The sequence below is a fragment of the Egretta garzetta genome, unplaced genomic scaffold, assembly GCF_000687185.1.
Source record: "Egretta garzetta isolate BGI_Z169 unplaced genomic scaffold, ASM68718v1 scaffold260, whole genome shotgun sequence".
NCBI lineage: Eukaryota > Metazoa > Chordata > Aves > Pelecaniformes > Ardeidae > Egretta > Egretta garzetta.
In genome coordinates, this window is record NW_009258662.1 from 456,832 (window position 1) to 470,093 (window position 13,262).

A 13,262-nucleotide genomic window follows, 5' to 3' on the forward strand; every position below is an offset into this window, starting at 1 on the left:
AAACCTGGACTTCCCTGCAAAAATCGATGACGCGTGTCTCAGTGTAATGCTTGGGGAGTTTTTCCTCTCTGCAACTCTACGTATGACAGAGACACAGCTAGGGCTAAACCCTGTGCTGGTACTACCTCCCAGTTTGTCCTTATGGAGACCCAACTTTCCCTAGAGTGTAATTTGGGGAACTCAGGAGGTGCCTTTGTTTCCCAATCCAAATCTTGCACATCTTGTCTGCAATTCTTCCATGGCCATACACAAGCTGTGGTGGCATGACCCTGCTCCTCACTCTCTCACTCCTGGGAGCATGTCCTACGCTACACTCAGTGTTAGCAGTCTCCACCCCAGCACCATTTTGCAGCCCCCTCAAGGGTCAGCCTGCTTCCCATCCTTGCCATAACTTGGGAGTTAGTTGCCAATGCTGTGTTTGGTGCTAAGCAAGATGCAGAGGGAGATACAGTGTCTTGCCGGAGCAGCTTCCAAGCTCAGGACATAAATCTCCACACCTGAAGCCAGCAGGAAAGGACCAAGCAGATCCTAGGCATTTTCATCAACCATGGGCAGCTGGGTGAGCTGAGCACTGGTAACTCTGCATCTCTCACTGTCTTCCTTTCAAGGAGCTTTTGACTTCTATGCCATGTGAGAACTCTCCTTGACTTACAGTACATGGGTGCCCCTTGTTAGCACAAGGAATTCCGTCTGTCTCAGAGCTTCCTTTGTGGACACAAACAAAATAAACCCTTCTACCCATAAAGGATGCGCCAAGAAAAGCAAGGCCATTACCTTTTCTCCTTTGTCTCCTTGTATTCCTTTGTCTCCTTGTGGTCCCAGGGCCCCTGGTGGTCCAGTATCTCCCTGTGAATAAAGACATCCCCTAAACTAAAAATATCATGCAGGAAAACAAGCCCTGTTCCTGTGGCTCCCTAGAGCTGCAATTTGCACTTTCAGTACACTCTGAAAACCATTCCCTTGCCAAATCCACCCGCCCATCCATCTCTGGGTTTACATTTAAGCTTTCTCTGCGGTACCTGGTCTTCTGCCATACAAACCCCATCACAGTAGTTACACCCTCTCCAGCCATGCAACTTCTACACTGTAAAGCACCATGTGTGCATTTATAGTGGTATAGCCAGGATAAAATTCTGGTCCCAGGTCACTACTTAAATGCTGCCAGCCTAAAGGAAGAGAGACATCTTTGCTAACCAATGTTCAACACTCTGGACTGATGAATGGAGTTGGCTCCAGCATCCAAGGCCAGCAAAGAGGAAAAACCTTATTGTCTCTAAGGGCTGAGGGAGGTATGAAGCGCTGCAAGGGATTTCATGAACGCCAGCAGTCAAAAAGCCAAGAGAAGTTACCCCTTCACTAAATACTCCTTATGAGGATAAGGGATATCTTTTATTTCTCTGCAGATTGGCAATAAGCTGTCAAGAATAAAGAAAACGATAGTCCAGACCACGTTCCACCATGAGGCCTCTGCAAGAGTGAACTACATCCACCTTCCTATAAAGCAGATGTACAACATGGACAACACAGTCAGGGAACAGCTCTGTCTCAGAGATCTCCCTGGTTTGAGAAATCCAGTATCCTCCAGTCACAGGGAGGACAAACTCTTGGTCAGGGACCCATAGAAGTGGGGAAATCTCCATCTGTGGAGATGGTCAGCACACAAGACCTTGAACAACCTGGCCTAGATTTGAAGTTGGCTCTGTTTTGAGCAGGAGGTGGGCCTAGAGAGCTCCAGAAGTCCCTTCCAGCCTCAGCTGTGCTTTGATTTTATGTCAATGCCTCCCTTGGCTGGAAAGTATCTTCTGTGAGTGGGCTGGATTTGTGCTTCGGCCATCTCTTACTTTCTAAAATTCGCACATGGAAATCCCAAATTTCCCCATAGTCTGGGGCTAGAAAGAGAATGACTGGCACAAAATGTTAATAAAAGCAAAAGAAATATCAGCAGGGCAAGACTATTGCTACTTCTCCAACCTCTTCTCTCCAGTCATTCACAAGGGAGACATGCTTCAGATGTTGAAGCATCGTCCAGACCTCACTTTTTTAGGAAAAGATCTCATCAAAGTTTCAAGCAGTGCTAATTAATGGACTTACCCTGACACCTTTCTTGCCTGGAGGTCCCAAAACCTGAGGATAAAAAGAAATCAAAGAAATGCTCTCTTATTTGGGAAAAAAGATCTCCCTCTCAAAGGAGGGTCTATTCAGATTATCTTTACCAAAGCAAGAGACTCTCAGCCTCGTTTTGGGGGAGGAAGCCCATCACCTGCACTGGGCCATAAAATGCCAGAATGGGCTACAAACCAAATTCCAAACCCAGTGAAGGTTGTGAAGGAATCCCACCAACTTCAGCAGGTTTTAGCTCCAGGGATGGAACTGGACGATCACTCACATGCAAGGGGTAATTGGCAGAGAGCTGCTCTAGCCTTTGCTAACATACATCAAGGACCAACCTTTGGAAAGGCCATGAATGTTAATGACTGCACTATGACCCTGCAGAGCAGCTCTGAGCGGGATTTAGGGACCACAGAGCTCTCTTCCTACCTTGCGTCTCCAACACAATTCTGTCAGCATTGCTAGGAAAGAAACCTAAGGTACCCTGCTCATTCAAGCATCATCCAGGACACATCAGTCTGTCCTGGTAGTGGGTCTCAGTCCTTAATGTGACCTCCAACTGCTCCCACAGCCCTTGCAGCAATGCTGTGGGGTGCACAGAGATGGCCACCATCAGGGTTTCTCCTTAAAGCCGTCCTAGATTTTGGAGGGACATTAAGAGGAGGCTGCAGGAGTCCTGTTTCCACATGGGAATGAGGCAAATGAGACCCATCAGCAGCTCCTCTTCATCAGGGACCAGCAGAACCCCATTGTGAATGAGGAGCTTGAGTGGGGGACAGGCCTGGAGCACAGGGCTTCAGCAGTGGGAAGGCTTTATCCTTATGTTTCTTGCACAGCAGTGAAACTTCTTTGAGGAGCCAGTGGGCAACTGTGGTGCAGGGCTGGGAATATAAGAAGTGGAGCAAGGGAGCAAAAGACATAGTTGTCTGGAGGGTCAAGCAAAAGGTCCATCAGTTCCTCCTGCAGTTCAGTGGGACACATCTCTCTTGGCCCTTGGTCTACTGGCAGGTGGTGATGCTGTGTATCTATAGCACAAGAAGGGCTGTAATCCACTCATAGTTACCCCCATAGCTGGAGCACCTGGAAATCCTGGGTTCCCCTGCAGGGCAAGAGCACATAAAATGAACAATCTGGGGCAATGCAAAATTTCTTCTCTCCCCACCCATTCCTTAAATCAGCTCAAAACTCATTTCAGAAGCACAAGAGGAAGAGAGGGAGGAGACGCTGAGCTCAAGTGCATGCCTGCTAGCTTCACTTCTGTGTAAACCCCCCCACCCCCCCAGCCCCCAAGCTCAACAGCGCTTGCAAGAGCTGTGCACGTGGAACAAGCTGGGGAAAGTCAGGAAACCTTCACCTGAGCTAGGCAAATATGTTGTTCTCTTACTGTTCGACTTACTTGGTCTCCCTTCTGCCCTGGAGGTCCTGGGAGTCCCTGTAAGACATGAAAAGAGAATTTCCACTGGACTGAAAAGAGATTCAGCACTTTCGGTCCCTGCTGTAGTGAGAAGCTGCCAGCCAGAGGGATGGAGGGAGGAAACTCTTCAGCCCAATCTTTCATGAACTACAAGACAGCTCTGCCAGACAGCTATGAGGGCTCTTGGGTGAGAGATGGAAATCCCCATACCTATCTTCTAGCACACCTGGTTGCCATCTACCAGGAGACCAAATGCAGAGCAGCAAGCTCTCATCCAAGGTAAAGCTATCCAAGATGGGCCTTTGCAAGAAAGGGTAGGAAGACAGCCATGAGATGCAGGGGAGCTACCAGACCAGGTCAGTGTTTTGCCTAACCCAGGCCCAAGACTCTGCTCAGACCTGGAAGCTGCAAGTGCAGCCCTGTGCTTGCAGGGCCTTGCTCCCGCAAGGTGCTCGAGGAAGATTGACAGCTTATTTCCATTTTTTCACTGCCATAGCTATTCTTAGGAAAAAATGCTGCCGTCTCTTTTGATCTTTGAAGTTATAATCAAATGTATGTGCAGAACAAGTGCAGCTGGGGGAGCTGTAAAAACCACAAACCTGAAATACAGCTCAATAAAAGCAAGCTGTGAATACTCAGTATGGACTGGCAAAGAGTATTCAAGGTTGGTTTGTCAGTGTTTGCTAGCTGCAGACTGTCCCGGGGCTTCACCATTGGAGCAAGGTCTATCCCACGCATGAGAGCTCCTTCAGCAGTAGGGAGCTCCTGAACCTCGTGGTTCCATGGCATGGAACTACGTGGCCCAGTTACATCTGACCAGAGTGGGAGAAGCCTTTGGGGTGGATTTCAAATTCCCTCCCTCTGGATCTCCAACCAGATACCTCAACTGCTCTGCCCTGAGCCTGAACACAGAACCAGAGCTTCTTCCCCTCCTATTCTGTGGTCCCGTGCTGGCAAAGTTGCACCTTTTGCCCCTTAATGCCACCTTGCCCTTTGTTACCCTGGAAAACAGAAGATGCTTTAGTTAGGACAGGGCTCCAGCAGCAGAGCAGGATGAGCCTGGAGGCTTGCATGCTGCAGAAGAGCATGCTGAACGTGTTCCCTCCACTGGAAATCATGAAAGCAGAGAGAAAAGCAAATCAAAAAGTAAAGAAAAACAAGATTTCTGCATATATGTCATATATATAGTATATAGCATATGTTATATATAGTCACATATGTATATTGCATATTAATTATATGTATAGCATAAGATAGCATTTATAGATTTCACATTAATTACCTGCACAGTATCTATAATATATTAAGATATCTTGTATAATCAAACATATTACTATAGATACTTTATATATAACACCTAATATTAAATTGCATGCATGTTATAATATATAGTTACTATACAGTTATATCATAATAATCTACTATATAATATAATATACATCTATTACTATATGGACTATCCTGAGCTTGATCAGACTGTTTCCTCCCAAGGAGCTTGAGAGCTGAAGATGAGAAAGTCTCTTGGAAAAGTTGCGCATGGATATGGGGTTGCAGGGTGAGTTCAGGCTTAGCTCAGAGGCTGAGCTTAACCAGGAGGAGCAAGGTGAGATCTTGGGCCAGGGCCCATTTACTGTGGGTTCTATATTTATATATTGGGTTTTTTATCTTAATCTTTAAAACTTCATTCTGATTTGATTAACTTAGAGGGACACCCTTGGCCCAATTGGTTCTCCTTCCCAGGGTGGTCCTGGTTCACCCTAAATGAAAATGAGCAGCTGTGATTGCCTCCTGCACCTTCTGCTGTCAGAAAGAGCTCAGGAGCAAGGGGGTTGGACTAGATGACCTCTAGGGGTCCCTTCCAACCCAAAACATTCTATGATTCTATGAACGTCAACAGTTACCTCACCAGGAAGCACCCTGCCAAATTTTGCTCTTTCTCCCCATTGCTTTGCACGGGCAGTCCATGAAACACCCAGCCACAGACCCATATTTGTGTGGATCAGGACTGGGCAATCCAAGGAGGTCTTTGCTCTTGCAAAGAGCAAGACATGATCAGCAAACTAGCCATTAGCACTTGCAGACTTTACAGATTTAAGATCTTCTATTTTATGAAATTAAAAAACCCCACCACTAAAAAGGGAAGGAAAGTGCTTTGTTTCGGGCTGAATGAAACATTTCCCTGGCCATTATTTTTCCTTCATTTTCCGCTTCTCTTGGAAGCATGAAAATAATTTGTTTTGGGGTCAACATGGACATTTTTTGAGCTTAATGGATGCAAAATAAATCAGTGACTCAGATCCACTTGGCCATAAAGAGCAACTCAGTGTATATTTAATAGAACCATAGAATCATCAAGGTTGGAAAAGACCTTTAAGCTCATCAAGTCCAACCGTTCCCCTAACCCTGCCATCCCACCACTAAACCCTGGCCCTCAGCACCTTGTCTGCCCGGCTTTTAAACACCCCCAGGGATGGGGACTCGACCCCTTCCCTGGGCAGCCCCTTCCAGTGCTTGACAACCCTTTCATTGAAAAAATTTTTCCTGATGTCCAACCTAAACCTGCCTTGGCGCAACTTCAGGCCATTCGCCCTTGTCCTATCATCTGTTACCAGGGAGAAGAGACCAACCCCCACCTCGCTACAGCCTCCTTGTTGTAGAGGGTGATAAGGTCTCCCCTCAGAGAGGGGTGACCTGAGTTTTATATATATCCTGAGTTACGTGAAGAAGGGGGTGTGCAGAGAGCCTTACAACCAAATCCTAAGTGGTTGCTCCTCCAAGAGCTGTAACAGCCTGGGACCATGTTGAGTTGCCTTGCTACCACCTAAACCCACGCCCGGCACTCCCTGTACCAGGAAAAATTCAGACTTTTTCAGTCTTTCTCCAGTGTCAATCTTCAACATGAGCTCAAGCCAGGTGCTTCAGGAAGAGGCAAACATCCACTCAACCTGAATTGAGAGGCATTTCTCCTGGCTCAGGAGAAAGTCTCCTTCCTCCTATAGCAATTGTCCCTGTACATGCCAAGATCAGCTGATTCCTCCTGCAGCTTTCCAGGTATTTTGTCACATGGAGAAGCCCTGGAGTTGAACTCCCACATCTCCATGAGTAGTGAGTGCTGGGGGAGAGGCAGCAGTCTGCAAGAAAATCTTCCTGCCTGCCATGAGTCCCTTCCTGACCAGTCCTCACCATGCATCATCCTCCCTGGGTTCATGGTGGAGTTGCCAGAGCTACTTTTGTCCAGTCCCTTTCCTCTGGCAAAATCTTTCCTCCCCATGATCCCAGACTCTTAAGCAAGGTGAGAGAATTGGTCAAGTCAAGGTTTCCTTCCCAACAGTTGGAAAATGATGGGCACTTCCAGAAGAAAACTCAAACTTCAGGATGGGCTGTATCACCTCTCACAGGGCTGGTCTTTCTCCACTGGAAACATGGGAACGAATCTGGGCCTGGATGGTTCAGAGGAAGGTGTCCAAAATGCAGATGTGAGACAATCTGCTCCTTACATCTTCCTCCCAAACCACATTTAACGTGAACCACTACAGTTCTGCAGAGTCTCACTGGCCACAAAAATGCCATTTATTATTTTATTAAAAAATCGCATCTTGCTACCATTCCAGGTCTCTGCAGCATCCCGCAGCAATGACTTCCACAGGCCAGTGACTGCTGATGTGTAAAACTATTCCCTTTCATAGCTTTTGAGTAAGGAGTTCCCACAGCTGACAATGATGATTAGAGCTAGATGCTTTCCTTGGCACCTGAGTACCAGGCACAGGGATTCAGGTTCAGCATTTCAGTACCCACCTTTGGTCCTGGTACTCCTGGAGGTCCCATCACCCCCTGAAAAACCAGAAGAAGCAGTGAAAGCTCAGGCTTTAAAACCCAATGTTTTCCCTTCTCTGACCCTTTCCATTTGTAACCACAGGACGCACCCTCCAAGAAAAACCTAGAAAAGAGGTATTGGAGGAGACTTTAGAGACACTGAGCCCTCCAAAGGGCCTTTAGCTGCAAAATTGCCAAGCCACCTTCTCTCCTTCTTCCCTCTTTGGGCCAACAGTGCCAGGAATGAAAAAACCAGTTCCTGCTGTCCCCTGCAAGGTAGGCACAGCATTGCACTCGAGAAAGCCGGTCCCCAAAACTGCAGAGCATGAGATGTCCTACCCAGATACCTGCTTCAGACCTCTGTTCTTAGCTCTTCTGCAAAGCAGGTGGGGGAAAATTTGCTGTGTAACCATTCAACCAAGACACATGTCTAGCCAGTGACCTTCAGGCAAGGTGCAAATAATGACTTGGAGGAGAGAAGTAAAACCAGGGGGCTGTGGGTGTTTTAAGTGACCATTTGAAGCAGGGTGGGGGATTCAGTGAAGCAGCCCCATCCAGGGCTTGGGCTGTGTTTGGGAGAAAACACCGGTCCTGACAGTAGGAACTGCAGAGATCTTCCACTAGGTGGAAATACGAGGACTGAAGGGAAAACAAGGGCTTGGATGGGGATGGAGAGTCTATTCTACCATGCACAAACTCAAACCTGTAGAAGCAAGGAGTGGAAGGGAATGGGGGAAAATCTTAACGTGCCTCCACTTTATTTGTACTATTTACCCTGCTATTACTTTGTCTCAGCTATTCTCAGCTCCCCCTTGGGCTGATGGATCCTGCAAGCATCTGATATAAGTAATGACCTTTTCTCCCCTTGGTCCAGGCAGTCCAGGAACACCATTTAGCCCTACAGGGCCTGGCAAGCCAGGTTTCCCCTGAAAAGGAAGATACATCATCAAATCTTTTTCTTTTGAACTGTTTGTTACCAATCCTACTAAAGAAAAGGGTTATTTTTAAGTCTGCAGAAACACAAGAAGATAAATGTATACCCTGATGCGCCAGGTTCCTTTGCAGCTGAGGATTTCTAGAGATGTTTATGTATTCCCAAATTTCCTTTTTCCCCACAAAGAAGCTATGGATCACTGGCTTTACTCACTAAGGGAAAATAAAGATGTGTTTGCTTGTTGTGGGAAGACAGAGGCTGGGTACCCATGTTGATTTGGCAGTGGCTGCCTTCTCCAGTGGCTCTTCGTGGCTGTGTTGCTGTAAGTGTGACCATGGTAATGCTGCTGGTGTAGAAATGGTGAAGACTGACATATGGAAATGGCTGGTCTATGGAATATACCTCTGCAGAATGGCAAAAGTAACCAAAAAAGCACCCATATATAATGATGACCAGTATCATATCATATCATAGAATGTTTTGGGTTGGAAGGGACCCCTAGAGGTCATCTAGTCCAACCCCCACCTTGGGAAGGCACCTTGGGAAGGATGCAAGAACAGGACGTACATAGAGTCCTGGAGTAATCATTTGAGTTCGAGTCATTTGTAATGCAGGGACTTCCCAAACCAAACATGGTTTCTTTTATTCCTAGTAGTTCTCCATGGACTTTTTTTCTTGTCTTCTCTCCCCTTGAACTCAAACTTCCTATGCCCCAAACATCCTTGTGGGACTTCTGTGAAGAACCACCTCCTTTTGTTTGTCTCGAATCTGCTGCCAGCTCAGTCTATTTGCTGTCCCACACTTTTGATCCACCTTCTTGCCTTCCTCTTGACCTGCCCCAGTTCTTCTTTGTCCTCCTGAGACCAGGGGGTGGGATGTAGGAAGGAGCAGGGTTTCACTCAGCTGCTCCACGGGTGGTGGAAGTAGTGGGCACTCAAAGGTGAATCACTGTCGCTTTGGAGTAGCCTTCATCAGGCAACATTTGGTATCATCTGCCAGCATGATTGACTACACCATGGAGTTATCACCATGGTGAGCACAGCGGTGGATGAACTTCTCACAGCTTTGCTCTGTGCCATGAGGAACAGCATGTCCTTGCTTTCGGCAAAATGAAAGGCTGTTATCTCATGTTTTACTGGGTTTCTAACATTTCCCTTTTGGCAATTCCTGCGTGACAGGTCAACAGGATGAAGCTGACAAAGGGAGAACAGCTTAATTGGCCCTGCTTAATCTGACAGCCCTCATCAGCGGAGTGAAGCATCCCCAAGTGTCAACTGATGAGAACTGGCAGTAGGCACTGTCCCTCTAAAACCACCCAAGATGGCAGGGGGCATCTCAAGGCCAACAGCCCTACCACCATGGCTGGCAGCTCTTCCTTAGCAACTGGCCATCAGTGGACCACTCACCGTCTCTCCCATGCCTCCTCTGTCACCCTTGAGGCCGTTCCTCCCACGAGGGCCCTGCATGAAGGACAGAACAGTCTTACTGCGTGTCCCAGCAGTCCTTTTGGGTCTTGATGGATATCTGGTAAGTATGGAACTAGACCCTATTGGGTGGCTTAGAAATAATAAATAAAAAAGGCTTCTCATCACATGCAAAAGTGAAAGCCAGTCTTAGGTACTTACCCGGGTACCTGAATCCCCTGGTTCACCCTGAAACACAAAAGACAAGGAGAATTACCATGAGGTGGTAATTTAGAGAGTGGGTCCTCTCTAAACTTAGTCCCAGCAGAAAGCTCCTGCAGGGAGCCCAGAGACCAAGACTCCCACCCCCAAGGGAACACAGAACTTTAGTAGAGGTGTCTGCTATCTTTCATGCTCCAGACACCTCAACCTGCAAAATCTGACAACTGTCCCTTAGGGTAGGGGAGGGGACTTTAGGTCTCTTGATCCTTGCTGAGACTTTTGACTCAATCTCAGTGCAAGGAGACATTTGGCAACAACCATCAGTCTGGTTTTGGCTGTGCACAGCATGAGTGATCCTGGATATTTCACTCCAGCCGCCAAACAGCCTTCCTAGAGATCTGGAGCTGGAAAAGTCTTAGTGGCCACTGAATCTAGTCCCATGTCAGACAACAGGGACCATAACCTTTTCAAGCTCCAACACCGATTCCCACTATATTGAACAGCACGGCCCTGATGATGGGAACGTTTTGCAGAGTTCCTCCTTTTATGCCTCAATGGGAGAATCCCATGATGGAGAGAAGAAATGAGTGTTCCCAGGGCCCTTGAATGAACAGAGTATCCAGGGACCCTGGACTATGCTGGGTCTCCTCTTTCTGTGGTACAACGTCACAGAACCATGCTTCAGATAACCATGCTCACCTTGATGGAGATCCCTGGTGGACCCTGTGGCCCTGGTAAACCTGGTAAACCTGGTGGTCCTGCTACCCCAGGAACCCCCGGCTGTCCTTTCTGTCCCTGCAACAACGAAAACCAGGAGAGGGAGGGACATGGGCTCTCTCCCAGCTCCCTTCACTTCTCTGCCAGCCCTTGAGAGGCTGAAGGGTCCACCACACCAGGGGATGATACTCACAGCGGGGCCAGGCTGCCCATTTCGGCCAGGAATCACCTCCACTCCTCCCAAGACATAGCCTGGTTCGCCCTGCACACAGGGGGTGGAAGACACATGCTTAGCTGCACTGGGAGGTCCAGGTGCAATCAGGCAGTTTCATAATTTAGGGGCAATTTCATGACCAGTGTTAAGTGACTTTAAAACCAAACAGCCCCTCCCCATGCTGCAAACCCAAACCACGTGCTTGTAGCAACTCTTTTGCAGAGGTACCATGGCCATGACATGAGCTCAGAAAAATGAGGCATGACATGAGGCAGAAAATTAATCCCAGGGAAAAAAAGGAGGTTGGTCTCAGAAAGGCAGAATGACCCAACCAAGCAATACCTCCTTCTGCAAATAACTGACTGAAATGTGCCAAGGGCCTGTGATAAGGACTGAGCACTTTTCTCTGTAAAGATGTTAGGTTCCTCCTAGCAAGGTGAAGGACAACTCCCCAAGGTGAAGACTAGCAGTGTAGGGCTAGTTACGTATAGTTCAGAAGTTCATATTCACCAAAGGTCACTGTACAAATGCTTAGAAATTAGAAACGAGGGCAATACAATAGTTTTGCCCAATGAAACCCAGGAATGAAACTCACTCTGTCTCCTTTTGGCCCTGCTGGTCCAGGATATCCAGGAGATCCCTGAAATCAAAAATAAATCCTGCAGCATTAAACAGCAAAGCACCCGCAAGAGCATCATGGTGGGATGTTCAAGTTACAGACCTGTCTCTAATAAAATTTCATTTGCTTTTAAAGTGGTCATGAAAATAGGCTCCTAGAAGTGGATTTTGGTCCCAACATCGATGAGAAATAGATATGTGTCACCCGTGGGTGTATTATATGTCACCCTCTAGTGATGGGTGCATGTAGGATGGACACCTGAGGTAGTGACAGTGTAGTACATTCAAGCACCATGGGAAGCTGTGAGGAATGAGGGGTTGCTGCTTGTTTAATCCACCAGGAGAAGGTAAACAAGTCATAAGGGCATTCAGTGGTTGCAGTGGTTTGTGTCAGACCCCTGTGATCCATGCAAACCACGGTTCACAAGGTCACAACCTTTGTTACAGGTGGTACCTCATCACAGACACTGGCAGTTTGATCCAGATACCCAAACATGGGTGTCCCAGGGTATCCGAGAGATCCCCAGGTAATCAAGGCACAGGGATGGCAAGATTTATGGGAGACCTGTGTCCTTCTGGAGCATCAACTGGAGGATGGGTGGGATAACAGGGCATCTCAAATGACAGTTTCTCTTTCAGCAACTGAATCGAGCCCCAAAGATGGAGTTAAGTTCATAGAATCATAGAATCATTAAGGTTGGAAAAGACCTTGAAGATCATCAAGCCCAACTCTCAACCCAACACCACCATGCCTACCAAACCATGTCCCGAAGTGCCACGTCTACATATTTTTTGAACACCTCCAGTGATGGTGACTCCACCACTTCCCTGGACAGCCTGTTCCAATGTTTGACCACTCTTTCTAGTAAATAATTTTCCATAATACCTTATCTAACCTCACTTGGCACAATTTGAGGCTGTTTCCTCTTGTCCTATTGATTGTTACCTGGGAGAAGAGACCAACACCCACCTCACTACACCCCCCTGTCAGGTAGTTGTAGAGAGCGATAAGGGCTCCCCTCAGCCTCCTCTGCTCCAGGCTGAACCCCCCCAGCTCCCCCAGCCACTCCCCAGCAGCCTGGGGCTCCCCACCATGTGATAGGATCTTTCCTAACGTTCAGCCTGAACTTCCCAGGTTGTAACTTACGGCTTTTACGGAACCCAGCATTTGAGGGACGGCCTCACCAGTGCCCAGCACAGGGGCACAGTCACTGCCCTGCTCCTGCTGGCCACGCCACTCCTGAGACAAGCCAGGATGCCCTTGGCCCTCTTGGCCACCTGGGCACACTGCTGCCTCATATTCAGCTGCCTGTCGACCAACACTCCCAGGTCCTTTTCAGAATATATATATATATATATATGACTGAAGGCAGAGTTCATAGTCCTTGGCCTTTTTCTGGACAGCTCTGGTTCATTGAGGGTTACTTGACTAGAAATGTGCCCATGTTGTATTGCATTATTTGCCAGATCTCTGAACAGAAGGAAACCTGTTCAGATCTATTTGGTGACAGCAATAGTCCCTTGTAAAGGCTAAATGGTTCTCCTGTCCTGCCCAGTGCAACCGGCCTTTGAAAGGCTTGAAAAGCAAAGTTTTAGGGTCCCACTGTATTGATGATCTTTTCTGCATTCAAAATACTTACAATATCACCTTGGATGCCAGGGAGACCCTGCAAAACAGGAGATAGGGAGAGATTTGAGAGCCATGCTCACTTTTCTCCTACATGGCACTTTGACAAGGTTTGTTAAAACAAATACTTACCATGAGTCCAGGAGGACCAGGAGGACCCGTGCGCCCTGGTCTGCCTGGCAGCCCAGGAA

The 13,262-nt window shown here is 47.7% G+C and overlaps 1 protein-coding gene across 1 annotated transcript in view; it reads right to left on the reverse strand.

The window, feature by feature from the left end:
• Positions 1 to 13,262, reverse strand: part of LOC118453341 (collagen alpha-1(VII) chain-like) — a 109,046-nt gene that overhangs the window by 63,228 nt on the left and 32,556 nt on the right. Inside the window, exons 27-40 of the mRNA XM_035903878.1 lie at positions 13,204 to 13,262; positions 13,085 to 13,111; positions 11,422 to 11,466; positions 10,806 to 10,874; positions 10,595 to 10,690; positions 9,896 to 9,922; positions 9,677 to 9,730; positions 8,191 to 8,262; positions 7,540 to 7,605; positions 7,319 to 7,354; positions 3,506 to 3,541; positions 2,092 to 2,124; positions 775 to 846; positions 4 to 14 (exon numbers count right to left, since the gene is read on the reverse strand). Coding sequence (XP_035759771.1) covers positions 4 to 14; positions 775 to 846; positions 2,092 to 2,124; positions 3,506 to 3,541; positions 7,319 to 7,354; positions 7,540 to 7,605; positions 8,191 to 8,262; positions 9,677 to 9,730; positions 9,896 to 9,922; positions 10,595 to 10,690; positions 10,806 to 10,874; positions 11,422 to 11,466; positions 13,085 to 13,111; positions 13,204 to 13,262 — 703 coding nt within the window. The remainder of the gene's footprint in view (positions 1 to 3; positions 15 to 774; positions 847 to 2,091; positions 2,125 to 3,505; positions 3,542 to 7,318; positions 7,355 to 7,539; positions 7,606 to 8,190; positions 8,263 to 9,676; positions 9,731 to 9,895; positions 9,923 to 10,594; positions 10,691 to 10,805; positions 10,875 to 11,421; positions 11,467 to 13,084; positions 13,112 to 13,203) is intronic.